Below are 23,946 nucleotides of genomic sequence, written 5' to 3' on the forward strand. Positions count from 1 at the left end.
TTGTGGAAAATAAATAAGTATAATCACTGGTCAATGTTGACTGACTGTAATTTGACAGCAGTCACAAGGGCAACAGCTAGTAATATAGTTTAACAGTTCCGTAACATTATGCACGAGTGTAAAAAATAAAAAATTGCACATTAAGTACAACTGTATATTTGTGAGGATATTGTGATTTAGAAAGAGAACAGCAATTTTTTTTTAAAATCGTAAAATTGGTTTCAAACATTGCTATTTTTTGTTGTATTTTTTCAACGTGGAGTGTGGGAAAAAAAAGAAAGAAACGTGTTAGCTAGCGTATCTTTCTAAGTTATATATATATATATGTGCGGCCCGCCATTCCGAATTTTTTTTTAATGCGGCCCTCGATACAAAAAGGTTGCCCACCCCTGATCTAGTAGGTCTGATCTAGGCATTTAACTTCATTCAATGTACCAAGCTCACTCCAAACATTTGCCCATTTATTCTCTAACAAAAAAAAAAAAAAATATAATATAAGATCATTAACATTGATGTCCAAAACTGGCTGTTTGAAATAAATTTTGGTAAGAAAATCATAATTTAATTCAAACACCCTGTTAATAATTTTTTTTTTATGGAATCAAACAACTTGGCTTTTGAATCAAATAAATCAGCTCCAAAAATAAAATAAATAATGCCGGGATCATTAGTATAGACTTAGCCAACCAAAAAATATAGTCTTAACCCTAGGAAGAGGTAAAGTCATTATACAGCGTGATAGTTTCATATTAAATATCAAAATAAAGATGTAATGGCCACACAAAAAAAACGGTGAGTGTTCGAAGTCATATAATGTCCGGATTAAATAAACTACTCTAACTAAAACTAATTTAACTGTAGATCACCTCCTCCTACATTATTAATACCAAAACAAAAGTTCTACCATCGCAAATTATTAAATTAAGCCGTTTTTTATTTGATATCTTGAACAGGGGAAAAACTGTCATCTTAATGCAGTGGGTGCCCTCGCACTGTGGCGTGGTTGGTAACGAGGAGGCAGATGCTCTAGCACAGCGGTTCTCAACCTTTTTTACTCGGCGACCCTTTTTACAATTCCTCCCTATGCCGCGACCCCCAACAGTAAATTACTTTCGTTACAAACTTATAATTGTAGGCCTAATTTAAAAATGATTTGCATAGCCAAAGCTTTATGTTTAATCGTGAAACAATAAGGAATTACATTCTTGAAATATGTAATTCTCCTTCTCATCCAATCACACATAAATGAAATAATATCTTTATGTCATACATATATTGACCTTTCTATTTCTTAGTCACATTATTCACATTTCATACACATGTAACGAGTTTCTGTAATTAAACTTTTTAATTAACATGCTGTTATACAAATAATGTATTTCCACTAATTGAAGAAGAAGGAGGTGCAACACAGACAAATTGGGACATGACTGCAAACGCTTGATCCAGATTTGTGAACCTATAGAGACATGCTTTGCTGCATCCGTATTAATGAGTTCAATCAACTATTTCTGTCTCCAAACATCTTCAACTTTGACTTTTGTTGGAGTTCTGGCAGGTGGATATGGAACGTTAATTTCATTTGGAAAGTTGGATGAAATTTTGTCGCAAGCTTTAGCAAATGTTCTTTTACAAAATTGTCAATCTATTCGTTTGTCAGGTTCAATGTCATTTTCCTCAAAGAGATAAGATTGGGAACATATACTCATAGAGATAAGATTGGGAACATATACTAGTATTTTTCTCTAATTTTGTTTGCCAATTAGAAGTTTCATTTGGAAGGATTGGACTTTTTTTTTCAGACGCAAGGTAACAAATTGATCCTTGCACTGACGCTTTTCATTGCTTTGTGTTATTTTAGTTAACATTGTCTTCGATATTAATATTCGACGATGAATCAAAAACTGAGTACCGAAAACTTTTGGTGACTCATTCTGTACCAGATCAACATACTACCATACTAGGAGCACCTTCTGTGCAGACACCACTCTGATATTTTTCAAAGATATTTTAGACTTTTCCCAAAAATGAACCAAATTTCTCCTATACACTCATATACTGTCGTAGTCGTTTGAAGTGAATTGCAAAAGAAAAAATCATCTTTAAATCTCTAACATTTATATGCATAACCATTCCTCTAAACTACTGGGTATCCATGTCGACAAAGTTCGGTTGCTAGTTATCAAAATGACATAACAGTTCTTTCGGCATTATACATTCGACTTCAGAGACTTTGCTATAAATACTACAAATAACATACTGGAGTTTTTCAATTCCTGCTTAAACTAACGGAGAGGCAGAGGAAACTGGTGTATGTCTTACGAGAGTGTCCAAGAGCTGCGGGGAGACAACTGAAGGGTCATTTGAACTGAATGGAGGAGCTCTGAGGCACTACGTTTAACAACATATCTTAGCAGAGCACTACCCGAGGCCCAGGCTGTCCTACTACCCTGCTACTTTTAGGAGTTCATCCAAAGTTCATATTTTCCAATATATTATGCATTTCTATACAAAGTTTACGTATTAAAATTCAAATTTATAGATGCGTTGTTCAACCTTTTTCAAAACGTATTTGTTTTGACTTACATATTACAAAATTTTACACTTTGGATGTTCCAATATAAATGTGTTTAAATTTTAAGGTGCACCTTAAAATTCATCGTTATCTTACAAAATAATTGTCTTACTAATGCTGATATTTAACCTAATAGACAACTGTCCAGAGCATTACAATACGACCAGGCGTAACAATACGTTATGCATTAAGACTGTTAACTTTATTTCTGCTGTCACTATAAAAATGTTTGAAATTAATTATGATTCAGCTGTCTGCAACATCTATCCTCAAACAACAATAAAAATTGTAAATTCCAATGAAAAAAAAACTTTTATATGTGTCAAGTTTTACGCTAAAATAGACCTAAAAAAAAAGCCATATTTTCGATGGTTTTATGCGACCCCTGACAATTTGTTAGTCGACCACAGAGTGGGTCGCGACCAACAGGTTGAGAACCGCTGCTCTAGCACGAGAAGGAGCGCTGGCCAGCGAAAGTGCTCCCAAGTACGTTTAACCAAGCAACGACATTAATCCGAGAGTGGGTACATGACAAGTGGTTAAAATCCTGGGATGGCTCCAACAAAGCCCGTGGAGTCTGGCAACATTCGCCAGGACCGCGACGATCCATGGTGGAGGCTAAAAAGGTCGGAACAATCCATCATTGTGCATTGTAGAACGGGGCACTGCCCTGTTGTTGCTTACTTTGCACGGTTCCAGCCATACTTTGATGCCCGATGCCGACACTGTGGAAACAGTGGCGCATATCTTGCAAGAGTGTCCACAGCTCCAAGAGCTGCGGGGTAGTTTGTCTGCAGAGTCACTTGACCTGTATGGGAGCTTAAAGGCACTACGCCTAACAGCAGAGCTTCTTGCCATGGCTCTACGGGAGGACTAATCCTTCCAGCCATGCTACCAATTGGAGTTCATCTCTCAGGTATCTTGAACAAGGGAAAGACATCGTACTTGGCAGATGTGGTGGTAAAAGTTGAATTAATCCCCATGAGGATACAGCTTGAACCCTTTAGTGGACATTAACAACTAAAACGATTCCCCCCCCCCCCCCGAGAAAAAAATATATTTATATGTATGTATGTGTGTGTGTACATAATCTTTATTACATTCTGACCCTTCATTCTTTCGGAATATGTTTATTGTGCCCTAGAATAGGTTCTTCCTGGATTTAGTGGAAAAAATTGTAGACCCCCCGCCAATGACAGCGAGGGGGTCTGGGGGAGCGCTACTAGCACAAGCACTATTTCTGGTATTGAAAGCCAAAAAAAAAATGCATATTCTGAGGTATCTACAGTGCATTTTTCTGCTATTAAAATTTTTTATTTCAAAAACCTAATGTGCTATTCTTACTGACTTAGACCCCCCCCCCCGAGCCGTTCGGCGCATTTGCCGTCAAGCCGTTTCCACAAAATCTGTCACTGGTAATGCCTGAAGCCTCTTCCCACCTGCTCTGAGGATCTCCATGAATGTGTGGCGCCAAGTTGTACTAGGATGTCATCGCAACTCTTATTATGCATAATTCATTTTGTCGGAGAACATGTCCCGAAAATATCATGCATTTAGTGTTTTTACATTTCTCAGATGACTATTTACTCACTTTATTAAAGGAGCCCCGCCACTGGTAGAAATGTGTAAACTCTCTTGAATACGCTCTTGGAACTTAGGTGACTGTAGTTTCCTTTAGATTTTATATCGAAAAGGGAAGTTTTATCGTCAGAATCATCTGTTGGGTGTTTTAAACTAAAAAAATCTCTGGAGTTGTTGTTTTTTTTAATTCAAAACCCCATTTAGCTACGGTCATGGTAACTGTAGTTTGCTTTAGAATAATATATGAAGATAGAGGTTTTCCACCTCAAAACTCTCTGTAAGGGGATTATAAACTCAAAACCATCTGGAGGGGTTTTAAACTTTTAAAAAAAGTCATCTGTAGGAGAGGGGTTTAAACTCAAAACTCCCAACTGACTTGGCTACGCTCAAATAATTTTAGTGTGTAATTTGCTTTTTTAATATTTTTTTTAGCATCAACCCCTCTGAAGGGGGGTTTAAACTCAAACCCCCTTTTGGCAACGCTCATAGCATTTCGAGTGCGTAATTTGCTTTTTTTTTTTACACTGAAGATGTATTTTTTAGCATCAAACCCCGCTGGCGGGGGGTTTAAAACTCAAAACCCATTTGGCTGCGCTCATAGATTTTAGAGTGTATAATTTGATTTTTTTTTAATATTGAAAAGGTATTTTTTTAGCTTCAAACTCCACTGGAGGTGAGTTTAAACTCAAAACCACTTTGACTACACTCATAGAATATTGAGTGTATAATTTGCTTTGTTTTTAAATATTAAAGAGTAATTTTTTACCTTCAAACCCCGCTGAAGAGGGGTTTAAACTCAAAACTGAGACAAAACCCATTTAGCTACGCTCATAGAATTTTGAGTGTGTAATTATATTGAATAGGGGGCTTATCGTAAATTTCGGAGGGGGTTTTAAAATCAAATTCTTCCTTAACTGTGCTCTTGGAATTTGGGAATTGTTGTTTGCTTTTTTTTGGTTTTGTTTTATAGAAGAGGGGGATTTAACTACAAAAAGCCCTGGTAGGGGATTTAAACTCAAAACCCCCTGGTAGGGGGTTTTAAAGTCAAACCCCCCTGGTAGGGGTTTTAAACTCAAAACCCCTTGGTAGGGGGTTTTAAACTCAAAAACCCTTGGCTGTGCTGGGGCAAGTGATGGTTTAGTATTAAAATCTCACCTAAAATAAACAAAATCAAAGCAAAAAATCAGTCACTAAATTCCGATCCACCCTGCGAGGGGGGGGATTTCATTTTGGGGGGGGGGTGAACCCAGGTTATTCAGTATATTCAGTCCAAAAGTAAGTTTGTGTGTTCTGAGGGGAGGGAACTAGAGCGGGTCGTTCCAAATCTAGATCAGAGAAATTACGGTGGACAAAAAAAAAAAGCTGGTTTCAGAGAGAGAGAAAATAAGAGCGGACCGTTTCATTGGGAACAGATACAATAATTCACGAACTAAAAAGTATGTTTGGGGATCATTAAAATTTGTCTTGTTTATTGGAAGCTCAAAACTAAAAAGACAAAATTGGGAATGTTCTAGTCATAATAACAATAGGAAGTCTGGGAACAAATCAACGAGCGTATCCAGTGTGTAAAGCTATTGTCATTGAAGTGTAACAGAAATAGAAAGTGATTTTCTCTTCAGCTCCTGACAGTAAAATACGAAAGAATTTTGTTTCTACTTTTTTATGTATCCATTATTCTTTCGCAGAGTTTACAAATTATTTGTAATCCTTTTAGAATTTAGAGGCATTTCTTCCTGGTTCTTTTTTTTTTCAGCCTTCAGAGCCTTGACTTTCTCGACACTTCTAGTTGTTCACTTAGACCCAGCTTCTCTTTGTCTTTTTTTTTGAACTTTTTAGCTCCACACATACGTTCTAGTAATAAATAAAGAACAATAAAGAACAATAAAGAACATATGTTGTATGGAACTGAATAGGTTTAAGTCTACCAAAAGAAAATCCGCTGGCGAGGACAGACGTAGAAAACGAAAAGAGAATCTAAATCGACCACCGGCTGGCAATGGTTATGCTTGCCCTGGATGTGGCAAAATATGTAGGTCACGGCCGGGAATACGTATCCATGGGAAATACTGCATTCCTCATTACTCTACGGACTCGAAGACAAGCCTTATTATTAATATTAGTTTAACGGTCAAACAATGGAAGACTTCGGCTAAAAGCCGGTCAACTGAACACTCGGTTATCCAACGAACAGCTGCACAACCATGACACGGCTACAATCTAAAACATCTACTTGCCCAAGTAACTGCTCATTCAATGAAAAAAACAAAAAAAAAAACAGCTGACTTTCATGTACTTAAGAGAGAACACTCTTAGCCACGATCATATCTCTTGAAGTTCTTCAATCTTTTTTTTTTTTAAATGTAGTTTCATTCATTATTGATAGTTCATTAATAAACATAATTGTCATTAACACCCAATTATATCCATGTATCATCTCTTTATAACTACACTAATGGAATGTCTTCGATTTCGAAGGAGGAGTGCAGTGTTTCACCTGACTAGGCAAACCCAGTTGCGACCTGTATATTTTCCCGCATCTCCAGCAGACCAAGTCGTTGTCCGCCGGCGTTCTATTTAAGTTTACTTTCCGTCTTCAATAAGGGCTTTCCTTTGGGTCTCAAATGTCTCCTGCAGCCTTGGTGAGGACCAGATTTTCGACAGTTCAAAACTGCAGCCGCCCAAAGTATAATTTAAAATAAAATATGTCTATAAAATGTCTGGAAAACAATGAAATAATATTCAATGTACCATTACTCTTTTTCTTTCTTCAATTCATGAATATAACATCGGCGTACTTTAAGATTTATAAATATTGACCATATCATTTACAGTGACGTTTTACGAGGGCACAGACCATCACAAAAAATCCTGTCCAGGCCTCCACTTACTAAACTCAGGCATTGTTTATACTGTCCAGGCCTCCACTTACTAAACTCAGGCATTGTTTATAAAATACACTAGGACTGCCAGTCATGTTTTGAGTAAAAACTGAAGCTCTAGACTCAAGATAGGTCAGAGTGGCATGGCGACTAGCAAACCCGGAACACTACCAGGGACAAACTTGTTTTCTTTCTCAACAGTTGAAATCTTATGGGCTCTTTCAGAATTCTACAAACTTGCTATTCATCCTGACATCTCCCCTTGTACTACGTCACACTAGGTTACGACGGTAATGCTTGTGGCCATATTGTCACGTCCAAGAAATTCGTTGGATCCAAGTCAACGTTCCAGTGACCACGTGATTAAATAGACAGCTTCGGACCCCACCCCCCACCCCGAATGTGTGTATATATATATGTGTGTGTGTGTACTTAATAAATCTTTATTTATCTTCATTCTTTCTGTAGACGTTTATCGCACCGTACCGTAGAATAGGTTCTTCCTTTAGTTAGTGGAAAGACTGGAGAGGGATTTTAAATTCAACCCCCCCCCCCTTTTTGATTGCGCTGGTCAAGTGGTGGTTTAACATTAAAATCTCACCTAAAATAAAAGCCAAAAATAGTCACAAAATCCCCCCACCATTGCATATTTGAACCCCAAACTCCCCCTCTTGGCTACGCCCATGGTATGTCTTAGAATTTCAAGGATGAAGTTAAAATCGGGCGACATAGGCGGATGATAGGCGTAAATAGAACTAAATACCACACAAAGAAACAAACAAAGGCAGTTATTATAAATTCATTTATTTATTTTTAGCGCGTATTCCCAGAACAATAACTTATTGCAATTTGAGTTAGTGTAGTTGTATTTTTTCTTTAGGTGTGGATATGAATATGTATGAAAATGTGTGTGGAGGTTGTGACTGTGTAGGAGTGTGGGACTATGGAAATATGTGTGGATGTGTAGGAGTGTAGAAATGTGTGTGGATGTGTGAGCATCAAACTATTTGTCAGGTCTATGTGACAGAAATAAAAGAGTCATGTGGATATAATCTAAAAAGTCAAAAGTTTATCTGAGCAAATAGAAACAAAACAAATCAACACATTACTTCTCCAGGAGACGTTTTAAACTGCTCAGAATTTCTGAAGAGCGAACACCCTGTAAGAAAATGAAAAAGAAAAAAAAAGAGTTAATAACCTTGAGATATTTGTTTGATAATATTTTCCAAAATAACACCCCATGGGAAGTTTATTAAAATCTTATTATAAAAACCTCGGGAAGCTAATTATGTAGTGACCCCCTTGTGGTCTCATAACTTACTGACTCTTCAGCTAATGGAGTATCTGGAATACATAGGGAGAAGTAGACTCCGTCGGTTTTCTCATCATTGATCTCCCTTAGACCTTCACAGCAGACGAGATGCGGTGCGCATGACGATCGAATGACTTCCTTTCCATCTTGGCTAACGAAATATTCCGCTTTGACTCCAACCCCACAGCATGCGCCGTTGTCAAAGAAAGTCTCCGGCTTCAGTTGCGATCTGCCCATTCTCGGAAAAGCGAGGTAACCCTGCTTTAGATAAGGGGAGAAAGAATTGGTACATATAGACTAGAATAGTTATCTCAAGAGCTCTAATCTAAATATAGGCTTTCATAATTATTTCGTAATTCCAAACTTCTACATATTTAGATATAAATAGAAAACCTTATAACGTGAATGAATAGAAATGAACCTTTTCGGTATGATTGTTAATCATTCTTTTAAAGAACTGTCAATATTGTATCTTCTATTTATTTAAACTTTATCCTCATTAATATTGTACATATTGAAGATAATATCTTTAATTATGGTAATACTTTCAAATTAATACTGTATATATAACCGTACAGCATGGATACTTAAAAGGCCAACATAATTTAAATCTACAAGTGAATTATAATTAGTTGTTAAATTGTGCACAAAATGTTATTCACATGTTCAATACTTTGTTAGTTTCAATGTATGACTATTCTATTTATCATAAATTAATGTTAGTCATTACTAGATGTTAGGACAAGAGCCAACTAATCATAGCAATGTGCTCAACAGTTTAGCAGTATGAAACGAAGGCTGTTAGTCAAGTTCCGGTTCTAGAACATAGCCACAGCATGATGAGGCGGACAAAGAACAGTGTAAAAAAACTATTTAAAAAAAAATGTAATCTTATGAGATTTACTTTTATGAAACGATCAGTGATTTTTGCAACTTGTTTATTTTTTTCCTTGAACATTGCCACCACAAGATGTCGCTACGTTTAATACAGTTGTTCTCATTGTTTATAACAACCAATGAAATCAAAGGTTATAGAATGCTTCCGTTGTTAAAGTGTCACTCATTTCCATTACAATGTGATATTCTGTACTAATTGAAGCCCATGATAATTTATTTATTTATTATTTTTTTCTTCGGGAAAAAAAGGTTTTCTCTAAAATTAAAATTTACTCAGTTGTCTAGTATGAGCTACTGATACACGTTTTTTTTTTTACATTAGTTGTATGTTGATAGATAATGTTAATACTTGTCTGATAATGGATATATAAATATGTCTTATTTCTATTCTATTAGTAAATCCTCTCAGAGTATATTTGTAATGTCTAATAAAAAAAAAAAGACAATTTTCTAGCCCGGCCCATTTCTCCCCTTCCTCTTCGCGGTGAGGAGAATGTATAGATGGTAGAGATCTACTTCACTTTAGAATAGTCTATTTATAGGTCTTTACAGAGATCCGGAACATTTATTTATTGAACCGAATATTTATGATCTGTTCAAGAAAATATTTTCAAGTTCTCTAGCCAAATTTATTTGTTTTTCTTTCTTTACTTTCAAAATTTATAACGGTTGATCTGGAGTTTTCTTATGTGGCCAACAAGCTAGTAATTCTTTTCTCAACGATACACATCGACTGTCAAATTTCTAGGAAAATCGTTCGAGATCCGTGTCTACCCAGTTTTTTTTAGGTTTCCACCCTAAAGGTTTATTTTTTGATTATAATACAGGTATGAACGGAATAGACGTATTGTAATAAATGCAAATAATAAACGTGATAATAAAGGTTTATAAAATTTGAAAATAATATGAGAAAAAACTTTATAAAAAATGAACAAGATAAGTTTGATTAGTGGACCAAAGCTCCATTCGTGTTAAGAATATAAACCCAAGAAATTTGAATGTTAAATATCATTAAAGTGGTCAGCAAGAAGAGCCAAGACCGATTGTCATAGAAGGCCTGACCTGCGACGTGATGCGAGCGGTCTAGACAAATAGTTCGGTGCCAAATCCGCGGTTGAGATGTCAGACCTGTGACGTGGCAACGAGCTATTGGTCTAAACTTCCCACAGGTTGTGACGTCGCCAGTCCGTGTTGAGGCCTTCTCTAACGATTGGTCTAGGAAGAGCTGGTCAAACACTAGGTCAGTTTGACGTGTAACACATGACTTTGAATACACACATGACTTGCACATGTGCTACTACACATTTGTACACATATGCCGTGTGCTGCTACACATTTGTAGGACGTACAAGTGCCGTGTGCTACTACACACCTGAGACCTTGATGGAACGAACACATTGGCAGTGCACGCGAGACATGGGAAGTGTGTGCGGACTGCTGACAACAAACAACAACGATACTGTTAGTACTGGTGACATGATTGTTGTACTACTGGTGACATGATTGTGTAGACATTGTTGTACTACTGGTGACATGATTGTGTAGACATTGTTGTACTACTGGTGACATGATTGTGTAGACATTGTTGTACTACTGGTGACAGTTTGTGTAGACATTGTTGTACTACTGGTGACATGTTTGTGTAGACATTGTTGTACTACTGGTGACAGTTTGTGTAGACATTGTTGTACTACTGGGGACATGATTGTGTAGACATTGTTGTACTACTGGTGACATGATTGTGTAGACATTATTGTACTACTGGTGACATGATTGTGTAGACATTGTTGTACTACTGGTGACATGATTGTGTAGACATTATTGTACTACTGGTGACATGATTGTGTAGACATTGTTGTACTACTGTTGACAAGATGGTGTAGACATTGTTGTACTACTGGTGACATGATTGTGTAGACATTGTTGTACTACTGGTGACATGATTGTGTAGACATTGTTGTACTACTGGTGACATGATTGTGTAGACATTGTTGTACTACTGGTGACATGATTGTGTAGACATTGTTGTACTACTGGTGACATGTTTGTGTAGACATTGTTGTACTACTGGTGACATGTTTGTGTAGACATTGTTGTACTACTGGTGACATGATTGTGTAGACATTGTTGTACTACTGGTGACAGTTTGTGTAGACATTGTTGTACTACTGGTGACAGTTTGTGTAGACATTGTTGTACTACTGGTGACATGTTTGTGTAGACATTGTTGTACTACTGGTGACATGATTGTGTAGACATTGTTGTACTACTGGTGACATGATTGTGTAGAAATTGTTGTACTACTGGTGACATGATTGTGTAGACATTGTTGTACTACTGGTGACATGTTTGTGTAGACATTGTTGTACTACTGGTGACATGATTGTGTAGACATTGTTGTACTACTGGTGACATGTTTGTGTAGACATTGTTGTACTACTGGTGACATGTTTGTGTAGACATTGTTGTACTACTGGTGACATGATTGTGTAGACATTGTTGTACTACTGGTGACATGATTGTGTAGACATTGTTGTACTACTGGTGACATGATTGTGTAGACATTGTTGTACTACTGGTGACATGATTGTGTAGACATTGTTGTACTACTGGTGACATGATTGTGTAGACATTGTTGTACTACTGGTGACATGATTGTGTAGACATTGTTGTACTACTGGTGACATGATTGTGTAGACATTGTTGTACTACTGGTGACATGATTGTGTAGACATTGTTGTACTACTGGTGACAGTTTGTGTAGACATTGTTGTACTACTGGTGACAGTTTGTGTAGACATTGTTGTACTACTGGTGACATGTTTGTGTAGACATTGTTGTACTACTGGTGACATGATTGTGTATACATTGTTGTACTACTGGTGACATGATTGTGTAGACATTGCTGTACTACTGGTGACAGTTTGTGTAGACATTGTTGTACTACTGGTGACATGATTGTGTAGACATTGTTGTACTACTGGTGACATGATTGTGTAGACATTGTTGTACTACTGGTGACATGATTGTGTAGACATTGTTGTACTACTGGTGACATGATTGTGTAGACATTGTTGTACTACTGGTGACATGATTGTGTAGACATTGTTGTACTACTGGGGACATGATTGTGTAGACATTGTTGTACTACTGGTGACATGATTGTGTATACATTGTTGTACTACTGGTGACAGTTTGTGTAGACATTGTTGTACTACTGGTGACATGATTGTGTAGACATTGTTGTACTACTGGTGACATGATTGTGTAGACATTGTTGTACTACTGGTGACATGATTGTGTAGACATTGTTGTACTACTGGTGACATGATTGTGTAGACATTGTTGTTGTATTGGTGATATGTCTTAAGGTTTGTTATCTATATGCCTAAGAATGCTATGCTTAATATGCCAAAGTGGTGCAAACTTTTGGATGGAGATATATATGTTTTTTATTTAAATGTCACATTATTTTAATACTATCTTATTATATGTAAAACAAGAATTATAGTTTGAAATTCAAGATTAAATTAATTCTTTCCTCAAACAGTCCTCACTTTCTAGTGGTCACTTACATCGATGCTTCCTTTTGGTTTTATATCAGTGAAGAATGAGATGTCAACATGTTGTTAGTGTTAGTGACATTTAGACAAAACGTTACTGTTTATTGCATTTGTCAACATAGTATTAATGTTAATGACATTCAGACTGTTACTGTTAATGGCAATTGTTAACATAGTATTAATGTTAATGACATGTAAAGAAAATGTCAGCGTTAATGACATTAGCTGACTTGTTATTGTAAATGACATGTCTAAACATAAAGCTAAAGTGAATGACATCGTATACTTCATATTAAAAATGATGAAAGTTATAACATTTCCAAGATTTGTTTCTATAAAAATAACATTTACTGTTTGTTTTCTATAACAAATCCCTTCTTATTGCAGAAATATATTTCATACTAATTTTTAATTGATGTAAAATTTAAATTAGCCGACAATATTTTGTGCAATATTTTAGTTTGCAAAAAAAAAAAAAAAAGAATAAAATACATAAAACTTAATTCCTAAACAGTCTGAACAAAAACAAATATTTCTTGTTTAGGAAGTGCAATTAGAAGTAGTGCGAATGACAGTGTTAGTCCCAAAAGTAGTGCTAATGGCAGTGTTAGTCCTAAAAGTAGTGCTAATGGCAGTGTTAGTCCTAAAAGTAGTGCTAATGGCAGTGTTAGTCCTAAAAGTAGTGCTAATGGCAGTGTTAGTCCTAAAAGTAGTGCTAATGGCAGTGTTAGTCCTAAAAGTAGTGCTAATGACAGTGTTAGTCCTAAAAGTAGTGCATTTGATAGTGTTAGTCCTAAAAGTAGTGCTAATGACAGTGTTAGTCCTAAAAGTAGTGCTATTGATAGTGTTAGTCCTAAAAGTAGTGCTAATGACAGTGTTATTCCTAAAAGTAGTGCTAATGGCAATGTTATTCCTAAAAGTAGTGCTAATGGCAGTGTTAGTCCTAAAAGTAGTGCTAATGGCAGTGTTAGTCCTAAAAGTAGTGCTAATGGCAGTGTTAGTCCTAAAAGTAGTGCTAATGACAGTGTTAGTCCTAAAAGTAGTGCAAATGACAGTGTTAGTCCATGCAGCCACAACTACGACAAAATAGTAAACACAAGAGAAGTAACTCCAAGCAAAATTCTACATTGTCATCTTCTGCCCGTTTTCTGGGAATTATAAATCCTTTGGGCATTGCCCGTTTTCTGGGCACAATGAAATTCAATGGCAGCTGTGGTTTCTTCTGTATTTCCTGTAAGAATGAAACTGGCTATTTATATTGATCACAGAAAGATGGCCGAGTGCTGAAACTGGCCTGCTTAGCGAATGGCAACATTAGGACATGCCATTTGTAAATGGAGCGAATATTTTTAGAAAGAAATATCTATAGACACTGGTTTGGAGTGAAGAGCGTATATTGCACTTATGTCTAAAGACTTGTTTGGACTTTCCTAAAATGTGCTGATGACATATTCACATAGACAGCAAGTGTTCCAGTTTTTAAAACATTATAGAACTAGGCAAACGTAGTTTTAGGTTTATTCTTGTTTTTTTTTCTTTCTTTCTGGGTTATTTTTGGTATATAACAAGTACGTTGAGATTCAACTCATTACATTGACTGAATCTTTCAAGTGTTGACACAGAAAATGTTATTGAATAGATTTACCGCAGCACAGACTATACTGCCACACAGGACAGGCCTCCTCAAGCATAGAAATATAAAACGAAAAAAAAAATAAAAATTACATTAAATTTTCAAGATAGTCTATTTTTTTTTATAAATATGACTAATTCTTTTACAAATACTTATTAATAGTATTTATTACATTAACAAAGTATTCGAAAGAGGGTAATGATCATGCCTAGGGCTTCACTAACTTAAACCCGGCACGGCCCTAATTCTATTTTTTATAAATATATTTATAACAAGTTATATGCATACATCCTTTTATGTGCTAGAGCTGTAATATAAATACAAAATATTTAGTCCGACAAAAAGAAACGAATAAATAATTTAAAAATAAAAGATGAACCAAAATGATTGATAGAGATGGAATTCTATGACAATGCTAAATGAGTGACTACATCAATGATTACTTGAAAGGGATTTGAACTGCGGGATAACAACGCTGATGGATTATTTATTGTGGTATTACTATCATAATAAATGTCTATAGTCTCTACGATGTTGATAATAACTATATAAGAATACTATTTCCTTTCTATGATCATCTTTCTCGAATGTTCTAGGAATAGAGACAAAATTCAATGTAAAAACAAAGAGTATAACAAATGAAGACTTACTGATCTTCCCATTCTTGGAAAGGCGATGTAGGGCTTTTGTGTCTGCAAGAAGAAATGCACCATGTTATAAACTTAATCCAATCTGGAATCAATCTAAACATTTTGCACAATTATTTCTTTTATCTAACAACACAAAAATCAATAAAAAAGATTATCAAGTTAGTTAATTAACTATTTGTAATGAATTATTTTGTTTGGTATTTCGAACAAGGGAAAGATATTGTACTTGACTGAACCTGGTGTTATAAGCTGAGTTAGTCCCCATTATAGGTCGCTGCTTGAAAGTAAATACAAAATATTTCAAATCGCACTGATTTATTGTTGTTGGTCTCATTGTATTACAAATTTAGTTACATGACTGATGCAAACTAATTGATACAATAACACTTTGTATAAGTTTTATTTTTTAAAATTGTTTTATGTGTGTCTATTCTTTAATTGAAATAAAGCCTCTGTGACAAGTCTAGTATAGCACTTTGACAAGTCTAGTTAATATAAGTCTAGTATAGCACTTTGACAAGTCTAGTTAATATAAGTCTAGTATAGCACTTTGATAAGTCTTGTTAATATAAGTCTAGTATAGCACTTTGACAAGTCTAGTATAGCACTTTGACAAGTCTAGTTAATATAAGTCTAGTATAGCACTTTGACAAGTCTAGTATAGCACTTTGACAAGTCTAGTACAGCACTTTGACAAGTCTAGTATAGCACTTTGACAAGTCTAGTATAGCACTTTGACAAGTCTAGTATAGCGCTTTGACAAGTCTAGTATAGCACTTTGACAAGTCTAGTATAGCACTTTGACAAGTCTAGTATAACTATTTTCTTTGTAAGGCCCTGTTTTCGTTTATTTCTTTTTGTTCATTACAGTAAATACTTTCATCTGAGATTTGGGAAAGGCGTCCAGTTTTTGGCAAGTCAGACGAAGTAGACTTCTTTGATTAGGTATTTTGTAGTAACCTAATGAAACACTACAAGATGACATGTCTTGATCCTAGGCTTTATTGAACAAGAATGACAAAACAGTTCACGATAACACAGTACACACACACACACACACAAGCTGACCTGGACACCAAGACATTTTGACACATAAGAACAGATCAGTTCACAACACACAACAAGAACATCAATACACAACAGTATTGTGATGACAAACAGAAGGAAACTCCAAACATTCCATCGCATCAAAGAGCCGCCCAAAAAAAAAAAAAATCTCAGCCACGCACTTCATTGTACACGTCACACACCTCGACCTAAGTCACGTGGTCTCACGGCCCCCAAATGAATGAAAACACTATGATCGTTGAGAATCACGAGCCCCGTTTACTTTGACGAGACGTCATTGATGCAGGCTAGTCACGTGCCGAATGTGATGTCTTCTGCTCAAGAGTCCTGCGTGGGCGAGTTTCTACGCACCTTCATATATTGAAAGCAACCTACACCATAAAGTTAATATCTGAAAGTATGTCCTCCTGTAATTCTCCAAACAGTACACAATAAGAAATAAATTGTTGAAAGAAAATATTTTGACCCAAATCTTTTTTTTTTCATCTTATAAAAGTAATGATCTTTAGTTTTCAAAGTTTAGAAATAATGCAAAATCATTTCTCGGATATTCAAGCAAATATATGAAACAAAGCCATTTCCTGTTTGTTTCCATTGAGATAATGTTTCGAAAATCCTTGATTGAAATAATTCATGTTGATTTAAATCATCTTATGTACATTTAAATAGATTGATTACCTGGAACTTTCTAGGTTATGTATCTAAAAATTGCAAAATAATAATTATGAGACGAGAGTACTCTTATTTTTGATGTTCAATTACTAGATCTAGATCTAAAAATTAGATTATTTGTTACATAGGTTAGGGTTGAAAAAAAAAAAACTTACTTCTTTTAACTACTTTATAAAACAACGCCTTGATCCAACTTTCTAAAAAAAAATTTCACGCCATTTTTTGTAGTTTTAAAAAATCTCCATGTCCAATCTAGATATAGTATATATAAGTCTATGAGTCCACAATATAAAATTGTGACACCCCCCCCCCTTTCACACACACACATACACACGCACACATACACTTTCTTTAATGATTTTTTTTTGTTAGCCCTTGGTTTTATAGCTGCAATGGACTAGTCAGATAAGGACACGGCTTTTCACATTTTTTCAGGTTTATTTTTATTGGAAACTTCTATCTCTGTAAAACCTGTCAGCATTAAAACGCCACTTCCCCACAAATATTGTCAGAACCATTATTATATTTTTTTTTAAAAAAGCTTATATCAACTCTGTCTATCTGTCTTTATGTATGCTAAAAAAAATGTACACATTATTTCTCTCACACCAAATCTAGGATTAAGCTGATATTTCGCACAATTATTTCTTTTACCTGACAACACAAGAATCAACAAAAAAAAGAACCAATTACTTAATTAACTATTGGTAATTAATTATTTTGCTTAGTAACATGAACAAGGGAAAGAATTTGTACTTGACAGATGTGGTGGTATAAGTTGAATTAGTCCCTTCAGTACTCTGGAACCCTGATTGAACATTTTTTTATGCATTAAAAAAAAAACGATCCTGTAAACATTCACAGATACAGCCTTCATGTTCCTCCTTTCCCAGCTGGTCCAGACAAGTGATAGGATCAGAGCGCATTCAGAGAGACGAAAGCTAAACAAAATCAATTGGTAAAAATATTTCTAATAGCACAGATTTATTATGTCAATGTCGCTATAGCCCACACATAGATGACTGATCCAAACTAATTGATACAATTACACTTTAATATAAGTTTGTTTTGTTTTTTTAGAGTTTTTAAAAAATGTTTTTCTTGTTTTTATTACTATTGCATCCTTTAATGGTTCGGCAACACACAATGTTAAGCCTGTGAAGTCTAATTGTGTCCTCAGCCCCAAAAAAAAAAAAAAAAGAGAAATGCTTAGGCCCCCAATACATGACGATATTTTGTAGGGATCAAGTTGTTATTTCTGTCTGACCTCCTACAGACCTAACACATTCATTCTTTCTGGTCCCGCAGGAAACACTTCAAGTAGACCCAATGTCAATGTTAATTTGGTGAACAAAATGGAAATAGATTGTTCTTAAAAAGTGTTGTTGTTTTTTTTTGTTCGGGTTAGGGTTACTCAGTAAATTAAATTAAAACTAAATTAAAAATAAAATACTCGGAAAGACACAAAGCTAAAGGCACATTCCTTGTTCCATATGCTAGGACAAATTTGTACAAATGCTCCTTCTTCCCTAGAGTATGGGATGGGTTGCCTGAGCCAGCCAGGAAAACCAGTGACTTGACAGAATTTAAGTCACTGGTTAATATTCATGACTAGATGCATGACGCGTAGGACGTAATCATCTTCTTTTTTGAAGTCACGTCTGTATTTCAGTAGATAAAACACGATTACAAAGATAATTTGTGTGGAAACACAAACTCAAAATCAGCCCCTTAAGTGGATCGCTCAGGAAGGTAAAAAGGCAGGTTTCAATATTTTCAGAAAAAAATACCAGAAACTATGAACTTCAAACTATCAACAACTACAACCCTATCAACACCTACAACCCTATCAACACCTACAACCCTATCTCTGTCGATACAAATAAAAGAGAATTATATAAGTTTCGAATGTATTGCCGATACTATTGTATTGTTCTGACGACTTGATATCACAGGATGCGGAGATTTATTAATGTTATTATTTATAAATTGTTAATATTCATAGGTATTCAATGAACTAATAGTTATAAAGATATAGTTCAATTTAAACCTAGACTAACTGATGTTATTAAATGATTATCTAATTGATTAAATTGTTTTGTAAAGGGCTTATGTAGCAGAAAATACTTAATATAGTAATACATTTTGTTCATACCAATATTTTGTTTTATTTATTTTTGAACAAAAAATGTTTACATACATGCTTTAAAATATACTAGAGACATACTCATCTTCTTAATATATTCGCCATGCTTTTATACTAGTAATAATGAATAGTTTTAAATATAGAGACTAACCAAGAAGAATTTAGTTTTTCAAACACATTTTGATATGGTGTCGGAGTCGAGGACAAAAATATACAATGACCATGACCTTTAAGGATTCTATGAATTCACTTTTTCTTAGAATCTTCGGATACATACATCTACAAGATGGAGTTCTACATTCAATATAATCGTCTGTTTTATGTAGACCTCCAGAGGAAATTATGTGTGGAGTTTGACAAGTGTTTGGATGGCCAAGGTCAAGGACAAGTTCAAAGTAAAATATAATTTAAAGAATGTAAAAATGTCACATTCTAAAATATATAAACACAAGGTCATCTCTTGCCTTTCAAAGTAAAGGAACAATTCTTCCTTAGATTTAGAAACACTGTCGTTGATATTGTTAGCTTTACATCCGTGAGGTGAGGAAAGAATCAAGAGAAAGAAAAACAAGACAGACCATTCAACACATTTCATCCCTGCGAGTCTTAGAAAATAAGACCGAGGACAGTCTGACAATCTAAATCTACGACAGACTTCAGCTAGGAGATAAGACAATTAGTCAGATTGTGGAATCTCAGATGCAGCTCGGAAATTCTGTTGATGTCTGCATCTGTAGAAATATTGTTCCTTAATATCCAAACATCAGCTCTAGTTCGTTCCATGTTTTGGAAGAATCTTTTTGAAGCAGAGCTGGCTGAGGCATGATGGGAATGAAGAGGAAGTCATTCTAGGAAAGAAAACTAAAGATTATAACGGTCAGTTGGAATATGTAAACAAAATCACACTATGAGCAAAAGTCATCTAGGCCATTAAGTGTAAAGTTTGAGTCAATGATATTGAGTAGTTGGCGTCGGTAAAGAAAACTTCAGACTAGACAGGACACGAGGTACGTTTTTGAACAAATGTTTTTCTAACAGTTACATCTTGAAGGCAGTGTTGACCATCTGGTGGCGTGAGTCGTGTCTGGTCTCTAGTGGCTTATAGGAATCAATAGGTTCTGTTTACTTAGAGGAAAGAAACAAATTACATATAAATATACCACACCAGAGAAAGAGAGACAGAGAGAAAGAGAGAGAGAAGGCTATAGTGTAGTTCGATTTTGCATAGTGCTCCTACTTTTTAAGATCTCTGAGGGGGGGGGGGGGATCTTAGAAATTAAGGAGCTAATTATTGCCTCCAGAGTTAACCATTTATACTAACATAACTTGTGTATACATTCGTAATCATTTCAGGATTAAAGGTTAATCCACACAGAGTGAGTACCTAAAGATGTGGGGCACCTTGTGAGGGCTGACACAGTGCCTGGATGTTTGAACAGGATTGGTACAAGTCACAAGTTAAGCCCAAGAACGTGACCGGATAGGTCAAAGGTTATATTACAAGTTCCCTTTAGTTGCTCAAATAAAATGGATTTATCGTGGCGTGATGATGGCCATAGAGTGAGGCTTAAATAGCTGGTCAGTTAGTGGACTATGGGCATTGCTGTAGGATCCGTGCAAATTGATCTTATTCAAACACCCACACATACCCCTCTCAAGTCCACTAATTCATAGGTGTGTCTAAATACAATTATGTTCATACCAAATATTTCCTGTGGACTTTAAGCCAAAGATTCAAAGTTGAGTTTTTACAAACATATTGGAGAGTTTTATACATGGAGGCAAATAAAAAAAAAAGTAGTAACCTTTTATTAACTTCCGGTGTACAGAATACGGAAGTAGTAATAAACGAAATATTTTATTTAACCCTGTAATAGTTTTTGTGTGTGAACTTTTCAGCACTGTACAATCAAATGTCTAAGCTCAGTAAGCTCTATAGCTTGTAGCACAAAAGTAAATTGTATTCTTTAGTTGGCAACTGTCATCTTTCAATATGGCGTCCTTGACATCGTCTAGTTTATTTTGTGTTTATTTTATGTGTTTGTTTCTGTTGTGTTGTCTGTATATGACAACAATTTTCCATAAGGATCAATAAAGCAGCCTTAGTCTTAGTCTTAGTGTTGGTCTTATTTCCAAATTGTTCCCAATTTTCCCAATTACAATGCTTCTATCACTTGGACTGTTTCTCTATCTGGGTCTAATCGTGTACATGTTATATCTTCCAGTTAGCATTCAATCAAGTGGAAACGTTACACAATTATTCATTGTCGATAACAAACACATGAATCAATAAAAAAACAACAATAACTAATCAGCTAATAAATTAGTCATAATTAGTATTTTTTTTTATAGAAAATGTACTCAGCTAGGAGAAGATAAGCCTTGTGTGAAGAATCAGGTCGTTCGCTATAAATGTTAAACTAATAATCTAGTATATGTAAGCGAAAATACCGCTCATTTACTGTTTCATTGACCGACTCATTAATCACAAACTTTATAAACTGTCCTACGTACACAGGTTTCTTTTACCTCCAAGGTGCTCACTAAGAACGGTTTTTGACAGAATCGCAACTTTTGGACCGCTATTCGCGAACAACCGCAAGCTTTCTATTAAATCTTTTGTAGTTTATTTTCGTTATTTCCCCAAAAGACCGCAGACTACACAGAAAACGTTTTTAAAAATATCACGCATTCCTTATTTTTAAAGCATTTTGTCCCGAAGTCGACTTATTTTAAATATTCATTATCTCATTTCCACTTCCCTTCAAAATTGACTCTAAAACATTGCATGCATTTTTTTTGTACCTAGATCTAGATCTAAGAAATGATGTCACTAAATAAACTTTTTTTGTTGTCAATAACTCAGTGATACGTTTTTTTTTTGATATTTCAAATAAAATGGCCTCAGAAATTGTATTGGGTTTATTTCCATAGATCTAGTCTTTTTTTTTTTTAGACAGAAAGGGAGAGAGCAGGAATGGTAGGCCCTACTTTGTACCAGTATAAAAACGACAACAACTAAATCCTAATAGCATTTAAGATCAAGATTCTAGATCTCTTGTCATTTCGCTACATTCAATAGGGGTCAAATAAACGATTACAATGAATAAAACCAAATTGATATTTCTTTTTATGTAGAGAACAAAAGACCAAGAAAAATGTAGAAAGGGGAACTGGAAATGTGTACAAGGGCCAACTTTTTTTGGTTGGTGGGAGCGGGAAGCGAAGTCAAGTGCTACTCGGGCCCAAAATATGAGAGCCTGTATGTGTCGTAGGTGCATTATGAAGCGGGTCTCTCCAAATCTATGCGGGAGAAGTTACGCTCTGCGCAGGTAAAAGAAACAAAAGAGCGATCAAGGAGAGCAGGCCGTCACATTGTATTCCAGCAGATCAACTCAATCACGAGCTAAACATGTATGTGTAGGTTGATGTTTTAAAATGTGATCCGTTTATTAAAAGTAAAAAAAAAGAAAAGAAGAGGGCGTTCCGGCCTTAAAACAACAACAATATAAAGCCTAGGAACAAATTCGGCCAGAATAAACAATAAAAAAGCTAGGAAAAAAATCCATGGTCGTAGCCGGTGTGTACTACTAGTAGACTGTAAAATCTTCTATTAGTCTAAGTAAATGAATAGTTCTGTTCATAAAACACTTCGAACCTCTATCTTGAAGACTCGAGTTCGAGCAGATTAAAAAAAATGCTTTTGAAAATGCAGCACGGAAACCTTCTTCCAAATACCTCTCCCCCCTTCAACTGGTCCATATCGCACTGAGCATGATAAGCATAAACGTTGCGCTAATAAAACACTAAATTACCTGATGGATACAAACTATAGGGTACAATGTCACTCAATATAGGCCTAAGCTTTATTATTTCGATTGTTTGTTTCCTTTTTTTAAAAAAATGTTCCATTATAGCGTCACCCAATTTCGTCATATCACTTTCTTTTCTTTTTCTTTCTTTCTCTATTTGACTGCTTAAAGAAAGAAATCAGAATGTCTTTAAAAATCAAAGTGTAAACAAAGATTGAATAACTGGGATCTACTTTGACCTGACAAATCTCCAATTGAAATTGTAAATGATATCTTGAAAGATTTACTACAATCTTATGAGAGTCAAGAGTTAATGAATGCTAACTCGTGAGAGTCAAGAGTTAATGAATGCTAACTGGTGGTGAGAGTCAAGAGTTAATGAATTCTAGCTCGTGAAAGTCAAGAGTTAATGAATGCTAACTCGCGCGAGTCAAGAGTTAATGACTGCTAAACACTAAGAGGCGCGGTGGTCAGGGGGTCCCTGGTTCGAATCCTAGTGAAGACTGGGATTTTGTTATTTCGGGATTTTTGGGCGCCTCTGAGTCCACCCAGCTCTAATGGGTACCTGACTTTAGTTGGGGAAAAGTAAAGGCGGTTGGTCATTGTGTAGGCCACAGAATCAGATGACCTTTACATCATCTGTCCTATAGACCACAGGGTCTGAAAGGGGAACTTTACTTTTTTTTTTTAAACACTAAGAAGCCTAATAAAAAAAATGTATAAGATTAAGAAAGAAATCTAAATCCGAGAAACAATTGAACTAAGCGAAGATGCAATGAATAATGAATGTAAATGTATGCTTATTGTCCAAAGATATCCGAAGTATCGTAGATACAATGAGATAGTACTAGTAAGAAATATTGAAATGGTTTTATTTGTTTCTGACGTAATTCTACGAAGATATTACATGGTGTTATTTTGTTAGTTCCCTGAACTGATTAGTGTGTCGGATGGTGAAATACAATTGGTTAAGGTGAACTCAGTATCTCGTGTGCTTAATGCTAAAGAACTGAATGGCTCTTCTTGTGTCTTCACGAGATACACATTGTCAGTGCTAGACCTTCAGATCTTTGCTATTTTTGACCTCTGCAGACCATTCTAGAACATCAAACCAAACGACTGGTTGAAATGGCGCGAGGAAGGAGCCTGATCGTTTTA

General features: G+C 35.4%; 1 protein-coding gene across 3 annotated transcripts in view; it reads right to left on the reverse strand.

Moving 5' to 3' along the window:
• Positions 1-7,823: 7,823 nt before the first annotated feature.
• The window catches only part of LOC106055528 (small cardioactive peptides-like), a 41,746-nt gene continuing 25,623 nt past the window's right edge, over positions 7,824-23,946 (reverse strand). The window contains exons 3-6 of one of the 3 annotated variants that reach the window (XM_056007762.1): positions 15,091-15,132; positions 13,934-14,038; positions 8,357-8,605; positions 7,824-8,194 (exon numbers count right to left, since the gene is read on the reverse strand). In XM_056007762.1, the coding sequence (XP_055863737.1) occupies positions 8,141-8,194; positions 8,357-8,605; positions 13,934-14,038; positions 15,091-15,132 (450 nt within the window). In that variant the 3' untranslated portion in view covers positions 7,824-8,140. Of the gene's footprint in view, positions 8,195-8,356; positions 8,609-13,933; positions 14,039-15,090; positions 15,133-23,946 lie in introns of all 3 variants that reach the window. The other 2 variants (XM_056007763.1, XM_056007764.1) reach the window with 2 other exon arrangements.

This window comes from Biomphalaria glabrata, chromosome 13, assembly GCF_947242115.1.
Source record: "Biomphalaria glabrata chromosome 13, xgBioGlab47.1, whole genome shotgun sequence".
Taxonomy (NCBI): domain Eukaryota; kingdom Metazoa; phylum Mollusca; class Gastropoda; family Planorbidae; genus Biomphalaria; species Biomphalaria glabrata.